The sequence below is a fragment of the Paroedura picta genome, chromosome 2 (genome assembly GCF_049243985.1).
Source record: "Paroedura picta isolate Pp20150507F chromosome 2, Ppicta_v3.0, whole genome shotgun sequence".
Lineage (NCBI taxonomy): Eukaryota > Metazoa > Chordata > Lepidosauria > Squamata > Gekkonidae > Paroedura > Paroedura picta.
The window spans coordinates 152011175-152025078 of NC_135370.1; the positions used below are offsets into that span (position 1 = coordinate 152011175).

At 43.9% G+C, this 13904-nt stretch overlaps 1 protein-coding gene across 33 annotated transcripts in view; it reads left to right on the top strand.

Annotated features, from left to right (window-relative positions):
• The window catches only part of NRXN3 (neurexin 3), a 1515064-nt gene that overhangs the window by 657143 nt on the left and 844017 nt on the right, over positions 1-13904 (top strand). For all 33 annotated transcript variants that reach the window (XR_013228547.1, XR_013228548.1, XR_013228549.1 and 30 more), the window contains one exon: positions 3749-3868. Coding sequence is in view for 29 of the 33 variants with exons in the window: in XM_077323384.1 (XP_077179499.1) it covers positions 3749-3868 (120 nt within the window). In the remaining 4 variants the exon portion in view is untranslated. The remainder of the gene's footprint in view (positions 1-3748; positions 3869-13904) is intronic.

Below are 13904 nucleotides of genomic sequence, written 5' to 3' on the forward strand. Positions count from 1 at the left end.
GACTCTATGCCTGTAATTACGCCCTCTTGTTCTTTGTGTATGCTTAATTCTCTTTGAAATCATGCATAATTGTTAACTCCAAGCATCATGCTAAAGGCAGGCCATACTAGCTGAGGGAAGGCTGATTTAGTAGAATGTGCATGAGGTTCAGTTTGTGAAAGACCTCAAAGGCAGATGTGCAGTTGCCCAGGGGGTGAATGACACAGTTCACTTCCCAATGCAGCAGCCAATGTCCCCACCCATAGAATCTAGTCCGAGTATCTTCCGTAAAGGAAAGAATGGCTTATTATCTGTGCAAAAGGGAAAGTGATTAGTGCCATTCCTCATGCAAGCCAGAATCACCCTGCATCATTTCCTACCTAAGCTCTGGGGAAGTAAAGTGGGCAGTAAGGTGCTGCTTGCACAGCCACTCAGGCTAGGACAGCAGCTCTGGGCATCCATATAGCACGGCTAACCTACAGGGGCATTGCACAGGGTGCCATTGCTAACTTTCTGTTTGCTAGTTAGCAAAAGGGACCTTTTAAGAAGAGGCCATAGGACCATCATATTTTCTGAGAGCTGTGGTGTTTGGTTGAGGCAGTAGAATTGCTTCCTCGAAGCAGCAAAAGGCCTTAGCTAAGGATAATGTTGACTTTCTTGTATCTGGTTGCTTTCAAGCTAAAAAGGAGGGGAAACATGCCAAAAGATTTGCTCCCCCTCCCCCCAGTGTGGAAATTATTTACAATAGAGAGTCCTAATTTTTGACTATTGTGTTTTCTGTGTACTAATTTCTTCCCTTCACAGAAGAAATTCGTACATAGAAATTTCTATACCATTATTAGTGACTAATTCAATCAGCAACATCAATTACTTTATTTAAAATAAATAAAACACTGTACTACATGCATACACAGTGCAGGAAGTACAATAGAAGCCAACAAAAAAAAAGCTGAGAACCAAAACACTAAAAATATGAATGCATATCCAAAAGAACAAACACAAGAAGGGCTGCAACAGGTGTTAGAACCACTGTTTTATATACTGAAGGTCCCAGCTTCAACCCTTGGTATGTCGAAAGGAAGAAAGGATGAAAGGAAGAGATCAGTTAGGAGGTGACATGACAGATCTCTGTCAGAGATTTATAGAGGTACTGCCAGGCAGAGTACACAAGAGTGACCCCAAAACTGTAATATTCTGATTCAGCACAAGGCTGAATTTGTCATTCCTGTCTTCTAGACATTATCACAGAAATAACTGAATAGAAGCCAGTTAAAGATTATTGAGGGGCCTTGGGTGTGGGAGGAAAGAGGTCACAAGTAAAGATGGACACTGTAGAAGTATAAAATGGCAAATCTTCTGGTTTCTAGAACTGAGTGTGGCCTAGTGAAGAGGGTGTTAAGAGACCACTAAAACTCTTTTCCTGTTCCTGGAACTGGATGCACTGAAGGCCATCATACTTGCACTATCATAGGCATAATGACACTATAGGCAGACTTCCCCTACCTCCTTATGGCCACTCAAACACTATATTTTCCTTCAGTGGTGTCAGTTTGCACGTTCTAGTGCCAAATGTCCATTCTATGCATTGTCTATAAGTCCAGAAATGAGGTCTGGGAACTTGATTGTTCGGCTGGGGCTTTAAACAGCTCTGTGACATGCTGAGAAAGGATCACCAGGTGAATGTCCATCTGCCACATCCCTGTTTAAAAACAAAAACAACAGAACACACACCTATTTCCCCTCCTAGGGGAAAGAAAGAACAGACAAAAATAAAAAGAATCCTGAATCTACCACCTTTACGTGTTTTCAGAATAGTACGATTGCCATGTTCTCATTCGTCATTGCCACCACTTTGTTATGCATACACTGGAGATTTCAGCCAAAGGACCTCAGACAAATAGACGCAGGGCCCTGAATTGTTCAGGATGGTCACTCTGTCCAGTTGTTCCTGAGGTTTGGTACCTCTGAAATCCAGATGCCTCCATTTGAGGATTACTGTTCTGAGAAATTGAGCATTTTTAAGGGTGCCTGGCATGAGGCCAGAGAAATGTATCCCCATTCCAAGAAGCCTATCACTGGGGATATGGGTGGCCTAGCTGGGGTTTATACAGTTCTTAGGCGAATGATTGGCTTGTGTTGCCAGTTTCTTACCAGAAACCTAGAAAGGTATGATGTCACTCAGCTTTTCTCTGGAAGTGATGTCATGCTGTCACATGATGATTCTCCCGGACCCCCACCAGCAACCCTAGTGATTGCAACCCAAGGATGGCAACCCTAGTGATTGGTTGAAGACTTGGTTTGGTAAGTTTGAGGCATAGTGGGGGAAATGTCCCACCCATAGTGTGTTCAGTTGGAATATTTATACTTATATCAGGGCGTTGGGTAGCCATTACTTAATTTAAAAGTATGTATGCCCCCTCTCCCTTGAGTCAGATTTCCTGTTCAATGGGGATCCAAACACAGCAGAAATACTGCATCTATCTATCTATTGCTCGGATGGTTCTGAGAGCCTAACTGACGAGAGAGAAGTACATGCTGATCTTCATTTGTTTACATTATCAGTTGATCCCAAATGCATCTTTCAATTTATTGAAGGTGGGTGGTTGAATTTGTATTTCATATGTGTAAGTGTTTACATTCTGCTTTGTCTACCAAAGCAGCAGAACGGATCAGACTATTTTATAGATGGTGGGTCTCTGGCTTTCGCAGAAGTAGAATGGGGAAAAAAAGCCCTCATTAATCTAAACCAAAAAGGAAACATTAAACATTATAGCAAAACTTCCTGGATTTGATTTGTTTTCAAGCATCAGCAATTTCTTACTCCTAAAGAAATTAACTGTTCTGGAATGCAGCCCTTCTGTTGCTTCCATATGATTTAGTGGTTTTGATAAGTTTGAAATGTTCTTTCTCATCATGGCATCTCCGGTGTTTGTGCTTCTCTATTTAAAGCAAAGGAAGAAACAGAATTTTAAACAGTAGTGGGGAAATGACTTGCTATGACAAGCATGCATCAGATCCCTGGTTACTACTTGCTGTTTACAATTGACAATCTCAAAAAAATCAACTACAACTGGTTCGATGCATCAAAAGAATACATATGTGTTTTGCCAATGATTCAGTTTCTGGAACCCTCCAAGATTTGCATTGGTGTTGCATCACAAGGCCACTAGTGTAGATCTTTAGGGTGGTGAAGAGGCAGAGTTGAGTGAGTAGAAAGGAGAAGAAGCTGACATTATACCTGATCAAGCTGACCCTTTTGCTTTCAAAGGTCAACTCAACATTCTTTGGAAGAGATACAGATTTGTCATATGTAACTTGGTTGCTGGCCCTTTTACCCCTTCTATAGACTTTTCAAGAGTGGTCTGAAGGAGCGAGCTTCCTTTCCTATCCCATCCCATCCCATCAACAAACACAGAACTAGCTGTTAATATCGGACTTGAGGACAGAACTAGGAGGTCTTTGATGGTCAGGGGCAAACTTTTAAGTATTACAAGTACTTCTTCTGAGCCTGCCTAAGAGGGAATATGATATCTTTCATGCCTTCTTTCTGCCGTGTGCCATGTTTTTTTGTTTGTTCCTCAGTGTGCAATTCTTCATGTTTTCTACGTGTCCTAAATTTCTGTTGCATGTCCATGAAATGGAAAAAGTGTTTGGTTTCCTTTAGTTCCTTGGTGCATGAAATGACAAATTGAAGTATATTATTGACCGTTTCCCCCCAATGGCTATCCTTTGCTTTTGCTTTACTTCTTTCCTTGCTATTCCATCTCAGGACCAAGCACCACCTGCCAAGAAGATTCGTGTGCCAACCAAGGCATCTGCATCCAGCTGTGGGAGGGCTTCACTTGTGACTGTAACATGACATCATACTCTGGGAGTCAGTGCAATGATCGTGAGTACTGGCTTTTCTTCACTTGAATGTGTTGGTGTATTATCTGGATGGTGTATTATCTGAACAGGTATATTATCTGAACGGGGTGTATTATCTGAACGGGGGTATGAAAGCTAATGGCAGAGGTAGTTGGATCAGCTTTCTGGGAAACAAACTTTAAAAGTGAGATTACTTGCCGAAAAAGGATGATAATTATTTTTTCTTTGATCTAATATAAAAGCGCTTGAGTGCATTTTGTTTTCATACTTAATAACAAATGACATGAAAAGGGGTTATTGATGTTCTTTTGATATCGACCAGAAGGAACTGTGTGTGCTAGACAATACTCAGAGCTGTGCCACCGCAAGTACAGTCACCCTGTAAAGAGTTCCAGCGGCAGAATCCAGTTCCTAATCAGTCTTGCCTAAGCAGATACAAAAGATGGGGGGGGGGAACCCCCTACATGTTGTTCATTGTGATTTATTCATGATGGATGTCGTTGCACTAAGATGTCACTTGTTGAGAGAGATTGGTCAATTCTCACATTCATTTTGACTTGGCGCTCTTGTCATGCTGTGTTTTTTCTTTAAACAATATAAAGTTCCTTGAACTTCTTTTCTGTGATGAAATTGGATGCTCACTACATCTTGAAGGTACATTTGAAGCGAGACTTAAACCTCAGGAAGCTGCTTTAAGAAAAGGTGAGAGCCTTGAAGTAAAATGAGAGCCCAAAGTCATTCTGGGTTGACTTTATCACATCCAAGTTTAATGTGGGAACTACCATGGCATAAGCCTAAATAGAAACTTAGCTAGGGAATGTTAATCAAGTATTTCTGGAAATCTGGAATCATTCTTCAACAGTTCATTTTACAGGGATGAAGTAGCTAGTGGAAGAAAGGTAACTAAGCCTTGTCTTATCAGCTACTTTTATTCTGCAAGCCCTTTCCTCAGTCCATGTATGGTTGTTTGGTGTAGCCAGTTTGGTGTAGTGGTTAGGAGTGCGGACTTGTAATCTGGCATGCCAGGTTCGATTCTGCACTCCCCCACATGCAACCAGCTGGGTGACCTTGGGCTCGCCACGGCACTGATAAAACTGTTCTGATCGGGCAGTGATATCAGGGCTCTCTCAGCCTCACCCACCCCACAGGGTGCCTGTTGTGGGGGGAGGAATGGGAAGGCGACTGTAAGCCGCTTTGAGCCTCCTTCGGGTAGGGAAAAGCGGCATATAAGAACCAACTCTTCTTCTTCTTCTTCTTCTTCTTCTTCTTCTTCTTCTTCTTCTTCTTCTTCTTGTGAGATGAATTTGTTGTCAAAGGGCTGGGGGGGGGGAGTGACTACAGGAACGAGGAGCAAGGAAGGGGAATATGGACAGAGAAGAAAAGGAAAAAGAAGAGTTGGGTTTTTATGCCCTGCTTTTCTCTACCTTAAAGAGTCTCAAAGTGGCTTAAGAACACATTCCCTTTCACACACACACACACACACACACACACACACAGAGCTGTCACCTTGTGAAACATGTGAGTCTGAGAGAACTGGCTCAAGGTCACCCAGCAGCCTCCATGCGGAGGAGGAGTGGGGAGTCCATCACTCTTTGCCTCTGTATCGTTTAAGCACTTCCAAGTGCTTTCCTTCAGCAAACAGCCCCTCTGCTGGTATTTCCCATGTTAATGGCAAGCAAGGAGCTGGGGAAGCAACCTAAGTGCAATGGAGACTGAAGGGCATCAGAGAGCACAGAAGTAACCCTGTTATTTCCCCACAAGTTTACAGCTCTGTCAAAGCTGCCTTTGCTGTCTCTGTCCTCTTTCTTCTGCTACGTCTTTGGGAGACTCTCTTGTGACTCCTTGCTGGGCACTTTCCTGTCCCCCGAATGCCTTTCCATCTGCACGCTTCTTCACCATTAATATCACACTTAGCAAGCCGTATTGTGAAGTTGCTGTACAGGACGTTCTGCCTTATGGCCGGAGTGAAATGAGCTCCTTCAGTCTCCCCCTGCTCCCAATGAATTGGACCTCATAGTTACAAACCACTGTGAATCCTATATTATTCCGGCACTAAGAAATTCAGACAAGTTCTACGTGTTCACAAACCACTTTCAGAGTCTCTTAAGCAGAGAGTCCTTTTTCCTTAGGTGTAGGAAAGCATCCAAGTGCAAACAAACTGATGTGAGAGTTGACCTGCATCCAGGGTTTCAGGCATGCATTCTATCTTGCATGCATTCACCACGCAGAAAGGACATGCTTACTTGTTTTATGGACAAAGTGCAGAAAAATCTGCACAGAAAAATTCAGAGAAGTGTACTTGATAAAAGTGCACTTGAAAAATCTGCGTGTTATAAGATGAGTAGCCACAATGGCCCTCCTAAAACAATCCTTGCATCACAGCTCTGGGTTTGAATATATATATATGTGTGTGTGTGTGTGTATAATATCCCATTCCTACAAGGACACCAGATTTCAAACGACATTGTTCGTATGCTTGCTCGCGCTCGTACTAGTGGTTTAGAAATAATCGTACGAAAATGCCTTCAGGAACGAGCGGCAAAGGTAAGTCTTGCTGGCCGCTCCCAAGCCATTCTGCTGGGATCTGCAACAGGTATGTCGCTGGATTTCTGCATTGCATTTGAAGACCCTTGCTTCGAGCCAAGCTGTGAAGTAGCAATTTTTGATGCCTATCACAGTTTAAGGCCACACAGTGGAGGTGCAGACAGGGTAAAGTTGCACAGGTTTTTGGCTGTCCATTGTGCTCCGTAGGGTAAGAGAGGTCCCTTATTCGGGCATGGATGAAGTGCTGTGTACATTCAGACTCACAAAGCGGCTGGCTAGGAGAAAAGCCTTCCTTTCAACGAGCTGGATCTAACAGTCTGCCTCTGTCATTGCTGTGTGAATATTATATGATTGCATGTCTGTAAGATGTCACAGTACAATAAGAAACTTCCTTATTGCCAAAATGGACTGCAGTGCACCTACAGAACGAAGCATAATAATCTTTGATATTTTATGATCTTTGACAGATCACTGATATTGTTTGCCTCTGCTTATCTTTGACCTTTCTAGAAGGACGGAGGGTTGTCTCCAAGTTACATTCTGTGTTTTTCTTTTGTTCCATTCTTAGGGACGGTCTACTCTTGTGGTACAATTTTTGCAGCCTCTGTGATTAGGGACGTTTCAGCTCCTGCCTCAGATGCCCTGATCATGGGGGTGGGGCTGGGGGACCAAAACAAACTGCTGAGATTGTACCATGTGTGTGCCCACGTCCCCTTTCTCACACAAGCAGCCTATGTGTGTGAAACTTTTTTTTTTAAATGATGAAATTAAAAGATAGTGCGCAATCAGCCCTGAGTCCTCAGCTAAAGCTGTAGCTTATCAATGTGGCCTTGGAACACCTTGGCATAATCTGTCCTCCTGCCTTGAATAATACCTGTTTAGAGAGAAGACTAATACCAAGCAATGATTGGTAGCTTTCCTGATAAGAGCCAAGGTATATGTGGGCACTGCTGATGCTTTCCAAATATTTAGTTGTGCCAGTGATCCATTAAGCATTCTGCATTACTCGTTGATGCAAATAAGACGTGTTTGGAGACAGGGGTGTGCTTGATGCATGCTTTCTCTTGTTGCTGAGACCTACCGGATGACTGAAAAAGAAACATGCTGTGCCAGGGCTTTGGAGGTCTCTGCCTGTAGCCCATCAATCATTTGCAGCACCGTCTAGGGCAGGCCGTCAAAGAGTTTCAAGCAGATTCCTGATGAAATGGTCGTTCAGTCCACCTGTTGAGTATTGATTGGTTTTCTTCATTTTTATTGTCTGTGGGTATGTTCAAATTATGGACTGTAATGCGGTATTGATCGACATTGTTAAAACAGGTATTTCATTCAGCCAATGGGATAAATAAACTGTGCTTGGCTTCTGCGTGGGTGTTCACGTACGCGCTTCTAGGCTGAATCTCATCCTCAAGGACATTGAGGCTCGGCTCAGACATTGACTTTGTGGCATGACTGGCACCTCTCCCTTGTCAGTATATATGTTGTGGTAATGTCAGAAGTGCCAGCACCTGTATGTAGCCCCCATCCCGAAGCTCACCTTCTGTCAGGGCTACTGAGAGTAGAATATGAAGGGCTCGTTTAAGTTGAGATGGGTACTCCATGTGAAGGTGATTTTTTTTTTACTGATGACATATAGGAGCTAGCCAGAAGCAAAGATGGTCTCCGGGTTTCTTAATAAAACATGAGTACCCAATGTAGCCAAGTGGTACTGAAAGAGGAATTTTGGTTGCTGGGCAAAAGCTTAAACTCGTCCTCAAGGGTGACATTTTCATATTGAGAGAGAGCTAGACAGGTGGCTACTAATAGTCTCAGTGCATGAATGAGACAGTGGTGTCAGGAGGAAGCATGGAGATTTTGGGAGAATGTACAAGTTGATAGAGTCAGGCTGCATTTGAACTAAAGTGGAGGGAAGCAGGGTCAACTAGGGTTGGGTGCTTCGGCACCCAAAGCAGTCGTTTGCTCCTGACACAGCCAGCGTCGTAGGGGGGGAGGGGGCGCAGGCGTTGGTGCACCAGTGGGTGCACACATGCATGTGCGGAGCGGCTGTCGCTGGCTGCGTCAGGAATGAATGGCCGCTTCGGGCACCAAAGCACCCAACCCTAGCAACAAAACCGGTTCCTTGTGTCAGGGTGGGCATGTAAGAAATATTTTATGTGGTTAGAATTAATTGCAGATCATGGGACTGGGATCTTCTGATTCTTGTATACACAATTTATAGCTGGGTTGAATAAGTCTCTCAGGGATGGACAGAAGAAGAGGGGGACTCTTTCTTCAACCAGATAATAACTTTTTTTTTGGTCTAACCAAGATCTAAGATGCATTGCCTTAAACTAAGTGTCAGGTAAAATTAACCTTGACCCATACTGTGTTCTTGCAAACAGTTTTCTTGCAAGTAGGCTGAAGAAATGTGATAGGAGAGGCGTTGCCAAAAATGGGACCATATGAAAGGTTGACTGGAGAAGGGTTTTCGGGCTAGGAAGAGAAAGAGTCCCTAGTCAGCTGAGGAAGAAGGCTGGCTGGCCAAGAGGGCGGAAGGGCAAAGGTAAGAGATCGGAGCATATACGAAAAATATAAGTCCGTTTCAGGAAGGGAAATTGAACAGGAGCGTGAGGGAGAGAAATGGTAGTTTGCCTTGTCCCATTGATGAACAAGCCCAGCGATTTTGAATCAGTAGTGATGGGACAAGGCTTGGGAGGAGAACCATGTATAAATATGGAAGGCTTGGGATGTATAAATATGGAAGGCTTGGGAACCATGTATAAATATGGAAGGCTTTTATGCACCGGGATTTGGATTTTGATGCAGTGGAAATCAGTAGAAATTAGAACAGAATTAGGATTCTCAATGGTGGTAGCCCAAAACTTCAGGATTTGGCTGCTCACAGGAGGATTTCTGGTTGCACTGTGATTGGTGGAACTTTAAGATCCTCCATGGATGACTGGGCCAGAATCTGAGCTGTCAGGTATCTGGGTGCTGTTGAGTGTCTTAACTTGGATGGCCAGAATGACTGATGCCTCTGGACAGCTACTGGGAGATATCAAGAGAGGGGTGCACATGTGCTTCTACCTCCTCTGGGCCAGAGGATGGGAGCTCACACAGAGTCACTTGGTTTGAGTCACTGATGCACTTGATTTGAGATAACATTAACACGGTGGGGCCCAAGGCTTATGGAGAGGACAGGCAAGTGGATACTGGACTGGCTTTGTAATGGTTCAGAAATCAGAAGGTACCAGGACTGGCTTTCCATCTAACTGATCCAGCAACCCTCCCAACTAATGTATGATGAGACATCATTGCCCTTATCATGATGGCATTCAAGTGCAGGAGATGGATGTTCATATCCTAGCTTGTTGTTATCAGGGCCATTACTTTGTGCATGGGCTGGATGACCTCTATAATTTCATTGCCAGTGCATTCCAGCTTGATTTACTTTGCAAAATCCCTTTTTATTGCCAGTGTTTAATTACCACCCATTCATTCCTAATGTGCCTGACTTATTACTTATTGATACTGAAAGCAACAACCATGGCAAGCCTCTGGCACACAGGGCAATAAATCTGCACACACTTCATTAGCTGAACCTAAACCTGTTAGCAGTTAGCCTAGTCGTCTTCAAGGCTGTTTGTAAAACTCATTAGAAATCGTCAGTTTATTTCAAAGGGAAGCTGCCAGTCATTCAAGTTGCAGGAATTATGTCTGAACAAAACAGGGCCCCTCCCTGCCCCTGACACACACCTACACACTTCCATCGATATGTCTTCTCCGCTGTAACCGTTTCTCCTCACCAGCCCATACAACGGCTTTCGTCCCAGGGAACAAGCTATTGTGGTACTTCGTTTTCATCTGGAAAACTTATTGCCTATATTGTACATTCTATATAATTTAGGAGGAGGGAAAGATTGGATTGTGGATTGTGCATATCACTAGAATAGTACTAGACCTGGGCCCTTGCTTTTCATTTTACTTTGTGGCTTTGCTCCCTCTCTTACATCCTAGATTCCCAAAGCAGTCTCTGTACAGTATACTTTTGGATCATCATGTGCCAGGTGACAGTGGTATCTTCCAACGCACAAGCACCTCTCAGCAGCTGCAGAACATCTGGTTGGGCTTCAGCCAAGAGCTTGCTTGGAAAGAAGTCCGCATCACATATTTTGTGTGTGTTTGCTTTCTACTGGGGCATTATGAATTAGCCCTGCAATTAATGAGGATTAACATCAGAAATAATTTATTTCCAAATGTTTTTTTTAGATGCATATTGTATAGAGTGAATCTGGAAAAAGCTGTCTACGGGATATCGTATCACATGTCTGTGGCCATAAGGATCCATGTATGCCACACGTGCAGGGAGCTTTCACACATACCTTTCATACCATGTTCAGGGCACTTGCGCAAGCATTTGCAACACAGTGAAATCCAATTGCATAGTTCATCGAAAGGAGATTGAAAGTGCCTTGATTATAATGATGGTGCTGAAGTTGCTCTTTGAGACATGCCCGGCCTCCCTCCCGTTAATGAAGTCTGCAAGTGTTCTCAGGGGAAAGAGAACCTAAGGCTCTGATGTGGATGTGACAAAGCTGTCAAATCAAGGGAAAGTGCTTCTGAAAGCACAAGAGAAATGGATCCCCTCCAGGATCTCCATGTCTGTACTGACGTTAGGCTTTCCATAGTCAACATGTGGGGGAGCAACACTGATGCCCTCTATTCCACAGGTTCCAAGACATGCTATTATGAGTGTAGAAAGAGCCCAACTTGCTTCCTAGAAGGTTTGAAGACCTTATGCAAACCCTTGGGGGATGCTATGTCTGTCTGCATTATCTGTGGTCATGAATTGCCATCAGGGACCTCAGTAGGATGGCAAACATTTGGCACATGTGCAAAGGCAGTAACCGTGCATTTTATACATTTGGGCCCACCCTTCCTGCAATGGCCCCAGCGTCCTTCTCCTCCCCCCCTCCTGTTTTCCCTCATAAGAACCCTACTGGCTAGGTTAGGCTGACACTTTAACAGCTGACCCTCTGCTATACCACCCCAGGGCCTCATTGACAATTCTTTAGAATGTACTGTGGACTAAATCCATTCCATAAGTTGTGGGTGTCCAGTCTTTTTAGAGTTTATGTATACTTTGAGCATTTTGGAAGGGGAAGTGGGCACTGCCACAAAATGGCTGACAGGGGAGAAAATCCCAAAATTATTGCTATGGGGTCTGGAGCCAATCCCATAATGCTGAGAGATTGCAGCAGGAGGCAGATACTTTTGAATGGGTCTTCCCTGGTGCCCCACAGGTGATGCTTCCTGGGTTCTTCTGAATCATCTCCAGTTCCATAGAGGTGGAGGGAAACAATTCCTAGCTCTTTGCTTGGGGGAAGATCTGCTTTGTCATGAATCAAATGGACACCCAGAAACCTATGGCTGCATGAATCACAGAATCAGAGTTGGGTATGCCATCATGTCCACGGGGGATCCACTACACTGTGGGCCACTGCCATATAGATCTTGTTTAAAGCATGGAGACTGTTAGCTTGTGCAAGTCTCAAAATATCAAATGTCCTGATGTGCTAGAGTTTGGTCAAGTCTCTTTCTTAAAAAAAAAAAAAAACACTCCAAAATGAACGTTTCTGACAGTGGGAAAGAAAAAAGAGAGGAAGATTGAAATGACAAGTCCAGGAGCAAATCTCTGTTTGTTATCCAACCTGCCTAATGTGCTAATTATTGCCTCTCATTGTAAGATGACTGCCTATTGATCTCCGGTGGAGTTTAGCTGTGCACGGTGACACATCACAGCATTGTTACCCAGGGGCTGGTACAAGAAGACCCGCTGTGAAGATTGTGGATTACATACAAAAGTTCAGTCTCAATTATTCAGATAATGATTTCCAAGAGGGAAAGTTAGGTGGCTTATTGGAAAGCTTTAAAGTTGACTCTTTAGCTGTGAATGTAATGGAGAGACTTTTTTGTGGGGGAGGGGAATGTGATTGGCATGGACTTCCTTCAAGTGCCTGTGAAGGAGAATTAGACTTGGTTGTTGTGGGTTTCCAAGCTGTTTTGCTGTGGTCTTGTAGTTTTAGTCCCTGATGTTTTGCCAGGAACTGGGGCTGACATCTTCAGAGATAGGACATGACAAGATGTGAATTTCTCCATGCCAAAGTGTGGCACTTATGACCAGTTGCTGGGCATTTATTTACCCCCCCTCTCTCTCCTCTCCCTCTGTGTGTGTGTGTGTGTGTGTGTGTATGTGTCTAATGCATCACATTCCTGACTTATCTGGCAGTCTCCCAGGGACTGGTCCAGAACTAGATAGTGCTTTTCCTTTGGGTGGAGTTCATTAGTAAGACCATTAGTCAGCGTCAAGGATAAGACACATAAGACGTTGACTGATGGACATTCTAATGAATTCCATCCAGACACAGGACTTGCAATAAAGCAGTTTTGTGTGTGCATTTTCATCAGTGATGCCAGCCTAACAGAGAAAACCTTCAGTTTTGGGACAGGACAACAGAAAGCAGCAATGGACAGTAGGTCATTGAAAGAACATGCAGAATGCATGCAGAAAGTTCCAGCAAGTATCCTGATATATCCCACAGAAGGATCTTGGGTAGAAGATGTTGGGACAGACCTTTCTAGATCCTGGAAAGCCAGCTAGGCCAATGGTCTGACTTGGTGTAAAGCACATGTAAGACTATCATCCATATTCCATTTTATATCTCCCACTGCCCCGCTTGCCCCTAAACAACTGTAGAGCAAAACTTACAGGGACATTTAATATTTCACCCAGTGCAGCAAGCAAATCTGTCTGCTATATTTCCCTGTAGCCTGAGGCAGAGACCTGTATTGATTGGAACTGCTGGGTGTACTTCATAACTAAATTTGGATGCTCAAAACTGCTGTGTTCATGGCTCTGTGATCTCTTAGCTTCAGTCAAATGGCCATCCTGAGTAATGGTCATGGCATGACTTTGATTAGGTAGAATGTTTTTGATTTGTGTCAATATCTGTACTGCATGCAGTAGTACCACGTTATCTAAAGCTCATCTTTTCCAAGTTCACCATCATAACTCTTTCTAGAAATATTCCTGCAGCAACAGTCTCCCAATTGCTAGAGCTGTCAGCTGGGTCAATAGGTAGGGACCAAGTAAAAAACAACAACTGATCTCACCTGAAAGCCAGAGATTTTTCCTATTACATTCAATTATATAATTTTAAAAGTTCCTTCCTTCCTTCCTTCCTTCCTTCCTTCCTTCCTTCCTTCCTTCCTTCCTTCCTTCCTTCCTTCCTTCCTCCCTTCCTCCCTCCCTCCCTCCCTCCCTCCCTCCTTCCGATATATATACCATCCTTCAGTTGTTAAGGGGCCTAAAAAAATGTCCATTCCAGCACCCTGAACTATGTAGAATGACCTGATCCAACGCCACATATAGACCTCCAAGGTGAGAGAACCCTCAATGTCCCTTGGCAGCCATCCCCACCACTGAAGTGCCCTTCTTGTTAAAAAGGTTTTCCTAATATCTTGCTGGTCTCTCTCCC